This window comes from Arachis hypogaea, chromosome 2 (assembly GCF_003086295.3).
Source record: "Arachis hypogaea cultivar Tifrunner chromosome 2, arahy.Tifrunner.gnm2.J5K5, whole genome shotgun sequence".
Classification (NCBI taxonomy): Eukaryota; Viridiplantae; Streptophyta; class Magnoliopsida; order Fabales; family Fabaceae; genus Arachis; species Arachis hypogaea.
The window spans coordinates 98,793,718-98,810,471 of record NC_092037.1 but is presented as its reverse complement, the minus strand read 5'-3'; the positions used below and the strand labels follow the sequence as shown (position 1 = coordinate 98,810,471).

Sequence of the window (16,754 nt, the reverse complement as noted above, 5' to 3'; positions counted from 1 at the left end):
TTTTTATCTAAGAGCATAATACTAATATCAGAATTAATACAAATCAGTTTAAACCCAAATTTATTTGGTTTATTATTAATGAATATTACTTGTTTAGATATATAATTTATGAAAAGTAATAAATATCAAATATAACTAGAAGCATCTTCAAAGTATTTGACATGACATGTATCAAATGGAATAGCGCAACTAGTTCGAAGTATCTATGCATCCTAGGTTATTAGTGCCGCCACTAGTTAAATCTAATTTAATCTACTATCCATATAAAAAACGAACATCATTCAATCAACTTTGTTGTGTGTACGTGTGTATAACATTTTTTATAATATAACAATACATGAATAATGTAACGATCTTATAATCCAACGAAGGTGTCGAGAAATAAAATCTATATTTAAAGCCAAGCATTTTCTTAGTGCTTTTATGACCATCAGCGTTATATTATATCTAATGTCTGTCTTAATCAGTAGAGCAACCTTGTTCATGAGATTTTATATCAGAAAAATTGATAATATTACAAACTGCAACTTAAAAAGTTAATTTCCTGCTGTACATGCTCCCACTGCCAATTGTTATTTATTGTCTTCTGTTCTCTATCAACTACCAATAGCCTTTTTTATAACCAAAAAAAAAAAAAGATGAGGAAAGAAAGAAAGAAAAAAATGGGGAAAAAAAAGTTTCGCCAGTGATCCTAAATTTGTACAAGGCAACCTGCATACAAGTTGAATAAGAATCAGAAAGTGAAATGATTCTCTCAATCCAAAAATTCAGTTTTACTACTGATTGACCCAAGTGATAACCAATCAATGGTAAAATCAACATGGATTTTTCAATTGAGAGGATTTAGTAAAGGAAACCAAACTACAAGAGAAAAGGCTCACTTACATTCAACTCCCTTCAACTCCTTCCTTTGGAGTGATGATCCAAGAGTGACTCTATTTTCAACTGGAACATGGGTGACTACATTTGAATGCAAAGCTCTACAAAATCCCTTTCTCTAGCATATATATAACTTTACATTTTTGGGTCGCAAAAAAAAAATAATAATACTCCCTCGAGAAAGAGAAGAGACCAAGCAATGGCAAGAATTTCAAAGGAGCTAAGAACTTGCTTTAAAGAAACTCCAACTCCAGAATTTTAATACCTCCATACTTTCTAGAGATTTACCACACTCTTCATTCTTGGTATCTGATCCCCATTTCTGTGTTTGCATCGCAGACATGTATATACACAAGATTTTATATGATAAACCGTGCCCTTCATAGTACGGTTCAGCCCATCATTTGTCTCAGCGAAGGCAGACTTAACCAACAAGCAATGCTTAACAGGCTAGATGATCTTCCAACTGCCTGGATGCTTCACCGAGCTATCGCCTCCATAGCAAGTCGAACCAATTGCAGTAAACCTTCTATATCCTGAAAGCTAAAGTCAAGAGCCTTCTTGATGGATGACAAACCCTCTGCATACTTACCCTCACCAAGGTTTGAATTAGCAGCTGCAAAAGCACTCTGTGATCTCCTTGAGGCTTCCATAGCAGAATTCATATCCTGAACCTGAAACATGACAAGTCACTTGTATTCACATCCTATTGGATCCAACTGATCAAACAAGATTTTTAATTGGAAAAAAATAAAATAAAAAATATTCAAAGACAAGTATGAATGTAAATTAAGTAATGGCCTAGGAAAGAGAAGGTATTTTTATTTATTCATACTACCTGAATTGTGGAACAATGTCCCCATTTAGAACTATCTTAACCCTGTTTCCTTGATATTCTAATTCCCTTTGTTTTGGTGTTTCAATCCTTCAACTCATTCAGATTAAAGACCTTGGATGTTTTAGACTTGAACAACTCTTTTGTTGCTATGTATTATTTACACTAGGATCTTACTACTATTCACAAGTTTTTAAATTCTCCTTGATCTGAATCCAAGAGAAAGGTCCCAAAAATGTATTTTTTAGCTAAGTTGTGCACCATGTTCATAACTTACTGTAATTTAATTTGCTGCATTTGTTAGTATCTTACTAAATATAATAATCTAGGTTCCAATCCTAGTACTCCAAAATAAATAATTGAGATAAAGCCCAATTTGTCAGCACAATTTTCATGTGTATACTTACATAATTGAGCAGTCGCGCCATATTAGGACGATTTCTGGCAGCAATAACATGGGTTCCAGCAACTTGGGGGGAGCTGGTAATCTTGCACAAGGCAACCTTGTCTGCTGTTATAGAGTTGTTAACATTATCAACATCAGATGCAGACGATGAAGGTGACTCGCCTAACAAATGTGACAAGGAGCTAATCAAAATAGTGATATAATGATGATAATATAGAGAAAAAGATATAGGGGTTAAAAAAAGGGAATTAGACATACATCTACTCCCATTTCACCAACAATATTCTCACAGTTAATGGTGCTGGTGAGGAAGCGAAGAATGGGTACATAATAAAAGGACAAAAATACAAAGAATCTTAAACTTGCTATCATCTAGCAAATTGGCCATATCTACCTGTCCTTATTCTATCGCCATCGCTTTCTTAATTATACACCAACTGATGAGATCTGTAATTATGATTCTTTTTGGTCTAAACCACCAATATCTGAAGTCTACTGGACTTCAACTAGTCTAGCTCAACATTAGTTTTTTTTTTTTTCCCAACCTGTGTTTATGAATCTGACATCTAGCCTGATGAACAATGTTTGGAAAATATGTGATAGAGCTACATGAGACATAATAATTTTTGAAACCCAAAATCAAAAATTAAAAATAAAAATAAAATAAAAGAATACTCTACCGTGATTTCATGCTTAAGCTATATTTTACTAGTTATTTACCAAAAGGGACTGGTATGCGGTAGGATGTCGAGCACAAATTTAAATGGTAAGTGAGAACTCCAGTAAGAAAGAAATGATAGCATCACTCAAACACCAAAATCTGGTAAAATAATTCATTACCAAGAGGAACCATTTGCATAGCTGTCTGCAGCTCATGCCGATCTCTGCTTGCATTAGTGCTCGAGGAATATACAACCCTCATATATGCCACCTCCATGCATTTGTAAGCCAGAGCAGCTCCAGCCATGTCTTTCAATTTCTCATATTCATGGGCACAAAACCTATCAAATAGAGAATATCAAAAAAGGAATTAAATAAAAAACTTGAGGCTACATATGCCACCCAAAAGTAAAAATAAAGCTCAGCTAAAATCCATCAATTTTATGTACTACCACCAACATGGACAAACTACAAATATGAAATAAGTTATAAACATGTATAACAGTTACATAGAGTGAGAAGGGTCTATTGAACTTTTCACAAACATTTGTGGTACAATGTTTATAGTTTTATTAGATTGTATGTACCAAATTCACAAGGAAAGACAATTAACCCTTCAATAAGGTTGTGTGTTTTTTAAGAAATAAATTAATTAAAAAAAAAAACTATCAACTTACTCGCACAATTTTGCTGTGGTACTATAAATATGGATATACTGAATCATCTCATTCTTGTTACTATCATTGTTGCTAGATTCTAATAGAGAGGCTCCATGAAGAAACTTCAGTGCAGCTCGTAAGTAAATCCCCGTGCTCTCGAGAGTGGATTCTAAATTCTGCATGGTAAACCCAAAATCTTTAAAATAAGTACCAATGAGAATTAAAAAGAATTAATCCAGAAGTGATTGTACGAAAAAAACCTTAAGACGATCAGCCAGATGCTTTAAGTCTTTAGCTTCTTTCAAAGCATTGCTAGCCGAATGGCTATTAGAATCTCTTCTGTTTGGAGTAGGGTTGTCAAGCTCCCTGGATTTGTGTCCATTAATCGTGGGATGTCTGGAATTAACTTGCTGTGTTCCATTTTGATATTCACCCTTTCGAATTTGTTTCTTTTGCAACTTCAATTCATCATCTACTTGGGGAAGATCACCTGCTACATCTCCAGAGGGTGGCAATGACAACTTACCTTTTCCAATTACTCCTTTGTCATTTCTTTCTGAAAGAGGCCTTTTTGAAGATCTTTCAATATCACATTCTGTCAACTGGCTCTGACTAGTAGCAGGCAATGCCTCCTGCTTGCAAATGCCATTTGTACGGACTTCTTGAAAGTTGTGCTCTTTATTTAATCCATTCTGTATTTTCCTAATATCATTTTCTGTATAATCTTTCTTCCCAACAAGTATATTCTCGCTTTTGTCAAGCTTTGACCCAACATTCTCTTGCAGCTTTGCATTGCCTTCCTTACGCTGTTTTGCCTCTGATGGAGGAGATTCATCTTGCAGTTGGATAGAACTTTTGAACTTTTCAGCAATAGACTCAGACTTATAGCTGCCACCATTATCCTTCAAAAGTGATCCTTTGCCAATCTTCCTTGGATGAGTCACATTAGCATGATAAACGCCGGTGCTGTCTTCACCATGACATCGATCTTTAACTTGCTCAGTTGCACTAACCACAGCAGCAGCATCATGAAATCCATCTTTCACCGTCAGTTCCCTATTTGTAAATTTATCTGTATTTAAAATTCTCATAGGTGATGAAGAAACTGATTCCACTGGCGAGCCTTTCAATTCCTGGAAGCTAGCTTTGGTTTGATGTGAGCCAGAAACCTTTGACGAGCTTGAAGTAGTGGCAGCAGCAGAAGCCCTCAGAGGCCCCAAATCTACCTTTGAACTCTCCATACCACCCACATTCCGTTGTGATGGCGCACTCCCTGGATTTTGCCTGAATTTGTGGTTCTTAGTATGACTACCTTTTTTGTCTGTCCTGCCACTTCCTTTACTGGAACTTGATTCTCTACCTTCAGATTTTGAATTTCTTGGCTTCTTTTCCCTCCGAGAGTCACTAAACTCCACATGACTCTCCTGTAATTGAGCATCCTGATATTCCTTCAGTTTCCTCTTTTTAAGAGCACCATTGGAATCATAATTCCCAAAATTCAGGGATCCCTCATCCATGGAACCCTGACCCTTATCTTTTGCTATCTCAGCTGAAGGCAGTAGCTTGTCATTACCATTGTATTTAGAGTCCCTTGAAGAGGAGCGATCTTTTGGTCTAAGTGGATCTTTGCCAACTGAAGTAGTTGGAACATTACTATTCGAGCTGTATCCCCCCTTCCTAGCAGGCCCATTCTGCGGCATCCACTCTTCATCATTACCATCAATCTTACTTTTCTTGTATGGTCTAGAACTATCTTGATCAGTGTCCTTCCTGATTTTTGCTTTCACATTCTTTGTATCACCTACCAACAAATTTTGATAAACAGACATAAACACCAGTTGCTAATACTACACAAATAGATAAGCACATTCATTATCTGGTAAAATAAATTACCTCCATCAGGATCCTGTTCCAGCATTCGCTGCTTAGTTTTGTGTTTCTTCACCAAAACATCAGGGTTACTCAAAGCAGGAGATTTATTTACATCATTTAAGCTCCTACTTTTCACTGATGAGGGCAAGCTTTTCTTCATAGAAGATGAAAATTGAGAAGAGCCATCTTTATTGGCAGAGTTCAATGTCTTTTTCATAGGTTTTTTCTTCCCTCCAGGCATTGCAAACAGATCATTGTTTTGCTGGGTAGTTGGTACAATTCCTGCTACCATAACACTTGCAGGGACATTTTGCACGTTGCTTTGACCATTATGAGGAGGCACTTGATATAATGTAATAAGGGCTTTTGTGGTATCATCCTCACTAACATTACAGCGATTCATATCAGGCCTGCACATTATGCAAATTTTGTAAGGTTTGAACAAAGAAACATTTATGTAATTGACTTAGTTTGCTATCCAAATAATCCACAATTCAACATAAACAGATGTCATTATATGTTACCAAGCAAGCTCAAGATTCCTAACTATTTATTTTAATAAGGACTTTTGGATAAAAAATGGGCAAATATCTTCTAAATATTTAATCACAGGACTAGAACTTACAGCCAATCAAGCATACTACACAACCACTTTTCAGGCAGGCTATCAGGATTAGTGCCGGCTGGAAGAAGGCGCCACTTATGACACCGGTCACACTGCACCCAATTATCTTCCATCACAACTGGAGCCAGTGATGCAGGATCTCCTTTTCCAATATCTGCCGCAGCACCATTCACATTAGTGTACTGGACATTTGTGGCTCTTTTAGGATCTTCATCAGATATTAATGACTTATCAACCTTCTCAGCACCACCTAATCTCTCCTTTATTCCACGAGTAATTTCAGGTGTGCGCCTCTTGACAGCCTCGGTTTCCTTCAGTTTACCCCCATATGAGGTTTCTGGCGAGGCCATTCTGTCCTCCTCTTCATCTAGTTCCCCAAAGAAGTCTCTGTATGTATCTCTAGCCTTTCCAGGGCCTTTTTGTACCCTGGCCTCTTCAGTTTCATTTTTTGACATCGAACTACCATCAAAACTCTTCTTTACTTTAGGCACCAAAGAGGTGCCAGACTTTAACTTCTGCTTTTGTATCACAGCAGTGACAGTGCCATGGCTTCCTTTTGAATTCTTAGGAGTATTTGGCTCACCCCACACTGAATCACAAATTTTAACTCTCCCAGGATTGTCTTTTTCTGTACAAGCCAATGAATCATTCAGAGAAACCTTCTCTCCCACAAATTTCCTCCCTAAACCTCCCTTTGTCTTACCATTCACTTCAGAAGTTGTTGGCTCCACTAGGCTCCTTTGTGCTGGATCACCTGAACCTCCCTTTATTCTTTCAACATAACCATTTTCGGTAGATGTTGACTCCACTAAACCCTTTTGTCCATGATCAGAAAATGTCTTCTCCCTCATTATACCCTTGTTAACTTCCACAGCCTTTACTGAATCATCACGCAAAGAATATGAACTGGATAGAAGTGGAAGCTTCGGGGTTTTCGAAAGCCGCTCCTCAGTATTCACTGCATTTATACCCTGTTCCTTCCGTGATAGAACATTCTTCTTACTGTCGCTCTTCATGTCCATTGAGGACTCATAACCGTCTAGAGACTTAATTTTCTTCCTTCCTGACGATTTTTTGTTGCCTTTGCCTCTTAGAGTGTTAGATTCTTGCGGTAACATCCCAGAACTTTCTGGCTTATTAATATAAACAGGGACAGGTGTGCTCTCTCTGGCACATGTTTCCCTTTCTATTAACTGAATGAGATCATCAGTTAGAGGCGACAGCAGCATAGGGAGGTCCGTCATAATCTGTTTCAAGACACCATAAGAGAAAACATTTTCCAGTCTCTTCAAGCACAATATGAAGATAGCACAGAATCAAATTGGAAACAGAAAGTTCACCTTAAGGATACAAGATGGAGATTCAAAAGGAGCATCTTGACGCTCATGAGAAATTCCTTCACTTTCTGAGGGGCTGTCATCAAGTGATGATGATGGAGACACATCAAGACCAAGTCCACTATAGATAGCAGCATTTCTCCGTGTTGGTAAATTGTCAGCACCCATCTTGATTCGAAATTTCAGTGTCTTCCGGTCTGATGTGCTTCTAGGCTTTATGCTTAGAGAACCATTTTCTTGCGTGAGAGCGTCATTAGAAGTGAACACCTCAGCACCAGCAGTTGTCATGCCATTTTCTTGAGTGATAGCATCATTAACAGAAGGTGCCTTAACAGCAGGCAGCCTTGAGTAGCCAGCAGAACCTGGGCCAGGTCTCAATGACTGATTTCCATTTGAAAATTGTACAGCATCCCCTTGCCCACCCTGTTTAGATGTACAATAGATTAATTTGGAATAACAAAACCTAAAGCCATGATCAATTTGACAAATGTACATATACATATTTGGCCCCATATTAATGTAAGAAATTTACCTCTGGTTGCAACTTAGGGGAAGATTTGGATGTATTTTGACTATGAGCTTTTGATGGAGTCCTTGGATGACCCCATCCAGGAGACCGCTGACTGGAAGGTAAAAATGATCCATAACCACCAAATTTAGCCCCTGTAATGATGAAGTGTTCCCCAATGCCGTTAGAACACTAGAACGGGAACTGATAACTATTCAGCACTGCACTTGAATCTTGGTTATAAGATGTAACAACTTACCAAGATTCTCTGCACACACCCCACCCTCAAAATCCTTCTGAAAGTGTCCCAGAACATCTTGAAGTTTTGCATCCTTTGAAAAATAAAATTCCAAAAGGCATAAACCATACAGTAGAGAAATGTAAGGATGAATCTTTAGGATGCATTAACAGCCATCACACACTCAGTCAGCTCAATTTCCAAATTAAATAAGTTTCTCCAATTCACACAAACTTCCCAAAATGTGAGCTCTATGAACTGAAATAATTCAAAAAAGAACAAACAAAACACTCTTATATCTTTCAGTACATGGTTGACATTATATGTAATCCTATCCTATCAAAGGATAAAAGTTATAGAACTATAAGCAGGTATGTGAGAAGCATCAACAACAAATCTACACCAACGAAGGGTAGGAGAAAAGAAACCCTTTACACTATCAGCTACATTAAAGCACCACCTTTATCACCGTCTAAACAGACATTCTGAGCAAAAGTTTCTTCAATCATCTAATGCATCAAGTTGAGGACCAAATGCCACCAAAATTAAGGATTTTTTTTTTTATCACACCCTCTATGTGAAACATCACACATAAAATAAAATACATTCCAAATGTTCAATTCAATCCTAATAAAGCGCAATTCTGTAAAGCACAACTCCAAATAAATTGCACAAACTAGGGAAACACATAGTTAAGAGCTAAGGCATTGAATCCAGGATAGTAAAACAAGCAAAAAAGAAGTCGTAAAATACAGGAATTTCAAAAGAACAATTTGAGTACAAGACCCTAAACATCTATAATTAAAGGAACACAAAAACAGCACTTACAATGTAAGAGAGATCAACATCAGGATCGATGCTAGCATCATCAAGATCCTCCTCGTGGTTCTGGAATGAGCATGCCTCTCCCTCTTCAAGTTCAGACTCCTCCATTCTGCTCCTTCCACCACCACCAAACCCTAACCCTAACCCCTTTCTCGCATCCCTAATTTCCACAAAATTCATCAAAAAATAAAATTAAAAATTACACAGAAAACAATCCCTGCAACTTAAAACCTCCGCATTCAAAAGACCCAAATTTTCCACCAACACTTAAAAAACTTCACCCACACGATCGAGTTACGAATCATAACCTCAAATTGCAACTTTTTCTTCACAATCTAAATTATAATTTAAACTGAAAAAAAAAAAAAAAAACTAAAAGCACTAGCCTTGTTCGACAATCGGTGGAAGTAAACGACTCCCTAATCTTAACGAAACCCTTCTTAGGTTTCGAACGTTATTCCAATGATCAACACACAAAGAAGTTCTTTTTGTTTGTGTTTTTTTTTTTTTTTCTGCCTCTCTTCTCTGGTTTTTGATGAATACAGAAACTCAGAAGCCGCTTTTTTTTTTTCCTCTTAATTATATTTACTTTTATTTAATACTATTTTCATTTCTTCCTTGGGAGGTTAAAAAATAAAAATAAAATGTTTTTTCTTAATCCCATAGACTCATAAAGAGAGAGAAACTTAAGATGAATGTGTTGTTTTATTATTTTTATTTTTTCCGGTAGAGAGAAAGAAAGAAAGTTTGGCAAAGTAATTCGTGAGATTATTTAGGTTATTTTATTGATAAGGTTGTGTTAATAATTATAAAATATATTTTTTAAAATTTTTATATTTAAAGAATAATATTTAATTATTTTTAATTGTTATTATTAAATTTTGTTATTAATTAAATAAAATACAATTAAGTTATTGTGAAATCTATGTGTTTTTCTTAACGCCTTTCTTTTTTTTAATCAAAATTTTTTTAAAAAAAATTATCATGATAAAGAAGAAGAAAACAAACACATTTGGAAACGTTAGTATAACAAATAGTTGTATGATGTATTTGGAAAGGATTAATAGCTTCTGAAAAAGAATTTATTCAATCTAGTGATTTTTTTTTCAATTGATTGAATTAGACTGTAAATGCAATGATTTATTTCATGGGATGAGATTTTTTGTTCAAAGTCTAAGATGGTTCAGATGCACTAAGAAAAAAAATAAAAGACAGACTCTTTTATGCATGTTTTACTTTGTTGGAGAAGATATAGCTTAGTTGGTAGAACTCCGCTCTTACAATTAGGTCATTGTAATTACGAGTTAGATGTCTAATTGTCTAGGTGGTAATGATGGTTTCTTGTACCTGAATCGGTGGCTTATATTTTCTAAGTAATAGAAAAGAGAAACCAAAACATGCATATTAAAAGATTCTATGAGACAAAAATAGACACTTAAAAACGTACATGAGGTAGAATATTAAAAGATTCTATGAGACAAAAATAGACACTTAAAAACGTACATGAGGTAGAATAGGTAGTTGATGACAATAGTAGGAGTCTGGCGACTCTTCTAAGGTTTCATTATTTGGGATCTTGGAGAAAAGGATCAAGTTGGCCCTTGCAAATAATTTGATTCACTATCTTCTTTCAACCTTTGAATGAAAAAGGTATGGTATCATATGCTTCAATAGCAATCAAATTGCTCCACATGTACTTCAGGGCGAAAAATTTTAAGCGCGCAAACCAAATATTTGAAATATCGAAGGCTCAATGTTTCCAACCAAAGATAAAATAAGGTGTGTTTTTCATAAGACTGAGATCAATAAAAAGATATAATCAAATCGAGCCATCTATGTAACAAGTAAATGCACATGGAATCATCTTTTTTTTATTAAAAAAATGGTAAACTAACGATAGAAAGGGGCACTCTACTATACATATTGAAGTGGTATAGAGAGAGAGAATAAATTCTTTTTATAGTTATTTTTTATTATTTATTGCTATTCAAAGTGTGAGTCCTATCTTTATTAATCTCTCTTTCATCTTATAAAAAAAAGATCTGTAAACTTACATCTTTACCATATAATTTACCTGATAGAAATATCAGTTAATAAAAAAGTCAAATACAAAAAAAATATGTTGAGTTTTTTAAATAATCAAAATTATTTTTTTAATAAGCAATTTGTTTTGTTTTAATACTATTTTTATTTTTTCTTTTGGAGGTTAACAAATAAAAAAATATTTTTCTTAATCCTATGAATAAAGAGAAACTTAGAATGAATGAGTTTTTTATTTTTTTTGTGGGTAGAATGAAAGAAAAAAAACTTCGCAAAGTATTTCAAGAAATTGTTAAGGTCATTTTATTAATAAGATTCTGTTAATAATTATAAAATATTTTCTTTTTAAATTTTTAGATTTGAAGAATGGCATTTAATTACTTTCAATCTTAATTATTAAAATTTATTGTTAATTAAATAAAATACAATTAAGTTATTGTTAAATATATATGTATTTCTCTTAATGTCTTCTTTTTTTTCTTCTCATCGAATTTTTTTTACAAAAATTTGTCATGATAAGAAAAATAGAAGAACAAGCATATTTGGAGAGCGTAGTATAGCAAATAGTTGTATGCTACGTTCCAAAAGGATGAATAGCTCCCAAAAAGGAATATATTGATTCTCTCCCAATTGATTGGATTGGATCGTAGGTGCGACGATTTATTTCACGAGCGAGGTCTCTCGTTCAAGTCCAACAGAAGAGTGACTCCTTCATGCATCCTCCACTTGGTCCGGAAGGATATAGCTCTGTTGGTAGAATTTTGCTCTTGCAATTGGGTCGTTGCTATTACGAGTTGGATGTCTAATTGTCCAGGCGGTAATGATAGTTTCGTGTACATGAACGTGACTCACTTTTTCTAAGTAATGGAAAAGAGGACCGAAAAATGTCACTAAAAAACTCTACTCAGACAAAGATAGACTGTCAATAACATAGAGGAGGTAGGATAGATAGTTGGTCAAATCTATTAGTTATCGTACATGAACAATAGTTAGAGTCGGCGGCTCTTCTAGGGTTTTCTTATCTGGGATCCTGGGAAAGAGGATCAAGTTAGTCCTTGCGAATAGTTTGATTCACTATCTCTCTTCAACCCTTTGAACAAAAAAAGAATGGAAGCATATGCTTCAGCAGCAACCGAATTGCTCCACATGTATTGCAAGGTGGAAAATTTTGAACGCGAAAACCAAACATTTGAAATTTTGAAGGGCCAATGCTTTTAACCAAACGTAAAATAATGTGTCTTTTTCATAAAATTGAAATTGGTAAAAAGATATAATCAAATCGTTTCATTTATATAATAAGTAAAAGCACAGGAAATCATCCTCTTGTTCTTTTTGTCAAGAAAAAATATGATAGACTAACTTATTGAAATATTATTTATTGAAAAAGTCCAATGCAATGAAAAATTGTATATTGAGTTTACAATTCAAATTATTTATCTAATAAGCAGTTTGATATTTTTTAATATTATATTTATTTTTTCTCTGGAAATTTTAAAAATAAAAATTAAATATTTTTCTTAATCCCAAACCACAAGGAAAGAGAACCTTAGAATAAATGATTTTTTTTTTCAGTAGAATAAAACAAAGAACATTTGGCAAAGCATTTCATGAGATTGTTAAGGCTATTTTATCATAAGGCTGTGTTAATAATTATAAAATACTTTTCTTTTAAATTTTAATATTTGAAAAATGACATTTAGTTACTTTCAATTTTAATTATTAAATTTTGTTGTTAATTAAATAAAATGCATTTAAGTTATTATTAAATACATGTTTTTCTATTAACATCTTCATTTTTCTTCACATCAGAATATTTTTATAAAAATCTGTCATGGAAAAAAAATTGGCAGAACAAGCACATTTGTACAGTGTAGTACAACGGATGATTGTATGCTGCGTTTCGGAAAGGATTAATAGCTCCTAAAAAGGAATTTATTGATTCTCTCCCAATTGATTAGATTCGACCGTAGTTGCAATGATTAGCTTCACCAGCGAGGTCTCTATTTCAAGTCTAGGATGGTCCAGCTGCACCAAGAAAAAGAACAGAAGACTGACTCTTTCATGTATACTCCACTTGACTCGGGAGGATATAACTCAGTTGGTAGAATTTCGCTCTTGTAATTGGATCGTTGTGATTAAGAGTTAGATGTCTAATTGTCCCAGCGATAATGATAGTTTCTTGTATATGAACTGTTGGCTCACTTTGTCTAAGTAATAGAAAAAAGCACCAAAAGATGCCACTAAAAGACTAGTAGTTCGTCAAATCTAGTAGTGATCGTTCATGGACGATAGTTGGAATCGGCAGCTCGTCTAGGGTTTCCTCATCTAGGATACTGGAAAAGAGGATCAAATTGGCCCTTGGGAATAATTTGATTCACTATCTTCCATCAACCCTTTAAACGAAAAGGTATGGAACCAGATGCTTTAACAACACCCGAATTGTTCCACATGTACTGCAAGGTGGAAAAAATTTCGCATACAAACCAAACATTTGAAATCTTGAAATCCCAATGCTTCCAACCAAACATAAAATGATGTTTCTTTTTCATAAAATTGAGATTGACAAAGAGATATAATCAAATCGCACCATTTTTGTAATAAGTAAATGCACAGAAAATCATCTTTTTGTTATCAGTTAATGGAAAAGTCTAATGCAAAAAAATGCATGTTAAATTTTTTAAACAATTCAAATTATTTTTTAAATAAGTAGTTTGATTTTTTTTAATTCTATTTGCATTTCTTTGTTGGCAGACTAAACAATAAAAATAAAATGTTTTTCTTAATCCCATGTGGAGAGAGAAACTTAGAATGACTCAGTTTTCTTATTATTGTTATTTTTTTCGATAGAATGAAACAAAGAAAGTTTGGTAAAATATTTCATGAGATTATTAAGACTATTTTATCGATAAGGTTGTATTAATAATTATAAAAAATTTTCCTTTTAAACTTTTATATTTGAAGAATGACATTTAAATTACTTTCAATTTTAATTATTAAATTTTGTTGTTAATAAAAAAAAACACAATTAAATTATTGTTAAATCTATGTTTTTCTCTTAACGTCTTCCTTTTCTTTTTATTAAAATTTTTTTACAAAGATTTGTCATAGTAAGGAAAAAGGAAAACAAGTACACTTGGAGAGAGCAGTACAACTAATAGTTGTATGCTGCGTTCGGAAAAGATGAATAGCTCTCGAAAAGGAATCTATTGATTCTCTCCCAATTGGTTGGATTGGATCGTAGGTGCGATGATTTACTTCACTAGCGAGGTCTCTGGTTCAAGTCCAGGATAGCCCAGCTGCGCTAAGAAAAAGACCAGAAAACTGACTCCTTCATGCATACTCCACTTAGCTCGGGAGGATATAGCTCAGTTGGTAGAGCTCCGCTCTTGCAATTGGGTCGTTCCGATTACGAATTAGATGTCGGCCTCACGTTTTCTAAGTAATAGAAAAGAAGACCGAAACATGCCACTGAAAGGCTCTACTGAGACAAAGATGGACTGTTAAGAAGGTAGAGGTGGTAGGATAGGTAGTTGGTTAGATCTAACAAAGATCGTACATGGACGATAGTTGAAGCTGGTGGCTCTTCTAGGGTTTCCTCATCTAGGATCCTAGGGAAGAGGATCAAGTTGGTCCTTGGAATAATTTAATTCACTATCTCCCTTCAACCCTTTAAACGAAAAAGGTATGGTATCAGATGCTTCAGTAGCAACCGAATTGCTCTGCATGTATAGCAGGGCGGGAAATTTAGAGCATGCAAACCAAGCATTTGATGATAAGGTTGTGTTAGAAATTATAAAACATATTTTTTTAATTTTTTATATTTGAAGAATAATATTTAATTATTTTTAATTATTATTATTAAATTTTGTTATTTTTAAAATAAAATACCATTAAGTTATTGTGAAATCTATGTTTTTTTCTTAACGTCTTTCTTTTTTTTAATTGAAAGTTTTTTCAAAAAATATTATCATGATAAAGAAGAAAAAAACAAGCACATTTGGAGAAGGCAGTATAACAAATAGTTGTATGCTGCGTTTGGAAAGGATTAATAGCTCCTGAAAAGGAATCTACTCAATCTAGTTATCTTTTTTTTTTCAATTGGTTGAATTAGACTGTAGATACAATGATTTATATCATCGGATGAGGTTTTTGGTTCAAAGTCCAAGATGGCCCAGGTGCGCCAAAAAAAGAATAAAAGACTGACTCTTTTATGCATGTTTCACTTGGTTGGAGAATATATAGCTTAGTTGGTAGAATTCCACTCTTACAATTAGGTTATTGCGATTACGAGTTAGATATCTAATTGTCTAGGTGGTAATGATAGTTTCTTGTACCTGAATCGGTGGCTTAATTTTTCTAAGTAATAGAAAAGAGAGCCACAACATGCATACTGAAAGATTCTACTGAGACAAAAATGGACTCTTAAGAACGTACATAAGGTAGAATAGGTAGTTTATGACAATAGTTGGAGTCGGCGACTCTTCTAAGGTTTCCTCATTTGGGATCCTGGGGAAGAGGATCAAGTTGGCCCTTGCAAATAATTTGATTCATTATTTTCCTTCAACCTTTGAATGAAAAAGGTATGGTATCATATACTTCAATAGCTATCAAATTGCTCCACATGTACTTCAGGGCGGAAAATCTTAAGCGCGCAAACCAAATATTTGAAATATGAAGGCTCAATGCTTCCAACCAAATGTAAAATAACGTGTGTTTTTCATAAGACTAAGATCAATAAAAAGATATAATCAAATCGAACCATCTATGTAATAAGTAAATGCACATGGAATCATCTTTTTTTTTGTAAAAATATAAAATGGTAGACTAATGATAGAAATATCAATTAATAAAAAGTCAAATACAAAAAAAAAACATGTTGAGTTTTTTAAATAATCAAAATTATTTTTTTTTAATAAGCAATTTGATTTGTTTTAATACTATTTTTATTTCTTCTTTGGGAGGTTAACAAATAAAAAAATATTTTTCTTAATACTATGGAAAAAGAGAAACTTAGAATGAATGAGTTTTTTTATTATTTATGTGGGTAGAAAGAAAGAAAAAAAACTTTCGCATAGTATTTCATGAGATTGTTAGGGTCATTTTATTAAAAAGATTCTGTTAATAATTATAACATATTTTCCTTTTAAATTTTTAGATTTGAAGAATGACATTTAATTACTTTCAATCTTAATTATTAAAATTTATTGTTAATTAAATAAAATACAATTAAGTTATTGTTAAATATATATGTATTTCTCTTAATGTCTTCTTTTTTTTTTTGCTCGTCGAATTTTTTTTACAAAGATTTGTCATGGTAAAAAAAATGGAACAACAAGCACATTTGGAGAGCACAGTATACCAAATAGTTGTATGCTACGTTCCAAAAGGATGAATAGCTCCCAAAAAAGAATCTATTGATTCTCTCCCAATTGATTGGATTGGATCACAGGTGCGATGATTTATTTCACGAGCGAGGTTTCTGGTTCAAGTCCATGATGGCCGAGCTGCGCCAAGAAAAACAACAGAAGAGTGACTCCTTCATGCATGCTCCACTTGGTCTGGGAGGATATAGCTCTGTTGGTAGAATATCGCTCTTGCAATTGGGTCGTTGCTATTACGAGTTGGATGTCTAATTGTCCAGGCGGTAATGATAGTTTCGTGTACATGAACGTGACTCACTTTTTCAAAGTAATGGAAAAGAGGACCGAAAAATGCCATTAAAAAACTCTACTCAGACAAAGATGGATTTTCAATAACATAGAAAATGTAGGATAGATAGTTGGTCAAATCTAGTAAATATCGTACATGAACAATAGTTGGAGTCGGCGGCTCTTCTAGGGTTTTCTTATCTGGGATCCTAGGGAAGAGGA

General features: G+C 34.0%; 1 protein-coding gene across 1 annotated transcript; it reads right to left on the bottom strand.

The window, feature by feature from the left end:
* Positions 1 to 467: 467 nt before the first annotated feature.
* Positions 468 to 9,596, bottom strand: LOC112755631 (cysteine-tryptophan domain-containing zinc finger protein 3). Its single transcript, XM_025803855.3, has 13 exons — positions 9,231 to 9,596; positions 8,848 to 9,004; positions 8,041 to 8,113; positions 7,806 to 7,936; positions 7,277 to 7,696; positions 5,937 to 7,183; positions 5,333 to 5,721; positions 3,700 to 5,240; positions 3,458 to 3,615; positions 2,961 to 3,121; positions 2,122 to 2,282; positions 886 to 1,553; positions 468 to 711 (listed from the first exon to the last, which is right to left on the bottom strand). The coding sequence occupies exons 2-12, from the start codon at positions 8,950 to 8,952 to the stop codon at positions 1,359 to 1,361; spliced, it is 4,581 nt and encodes a 1,526-aa protein (XP_025659640.1). The 5' UTR covers positions 8,953 to 9,004; positions 9,231 to 9,596; the 3' UTR covers positions 468 to 711; positions 886 to 1,358.
* Between the last annotated feature and the right edge of the window lie 7,158 nt (positions 9,597 to 16,754).

Excerpts from the sequence above, each read along its gene's own strand:
- LOC112755631 (XM_025803855.3), bottom strand. The coding sequence starts at position 8,952 with ATGGAGGAGTCTGAACTTGAAGAGGGAGAGGCATGCTCATTCCAGAAC. Across the intron at positions 7,184-7,276 it reads CTCCATCTTGTATCCTTAAG|ATTATGACGGACCTCCCTAT; the intron begins GTGAACTTTCTG and ends GTCTTGAAACAG. Across the intron at positions 3,122-3,457 it reads ACCACAGCAAAATTGTGCGA|GTTTTGTGCCCATGAATATG; the intron begins GTAAGTTGATAG and ends TCTATTTGATAG.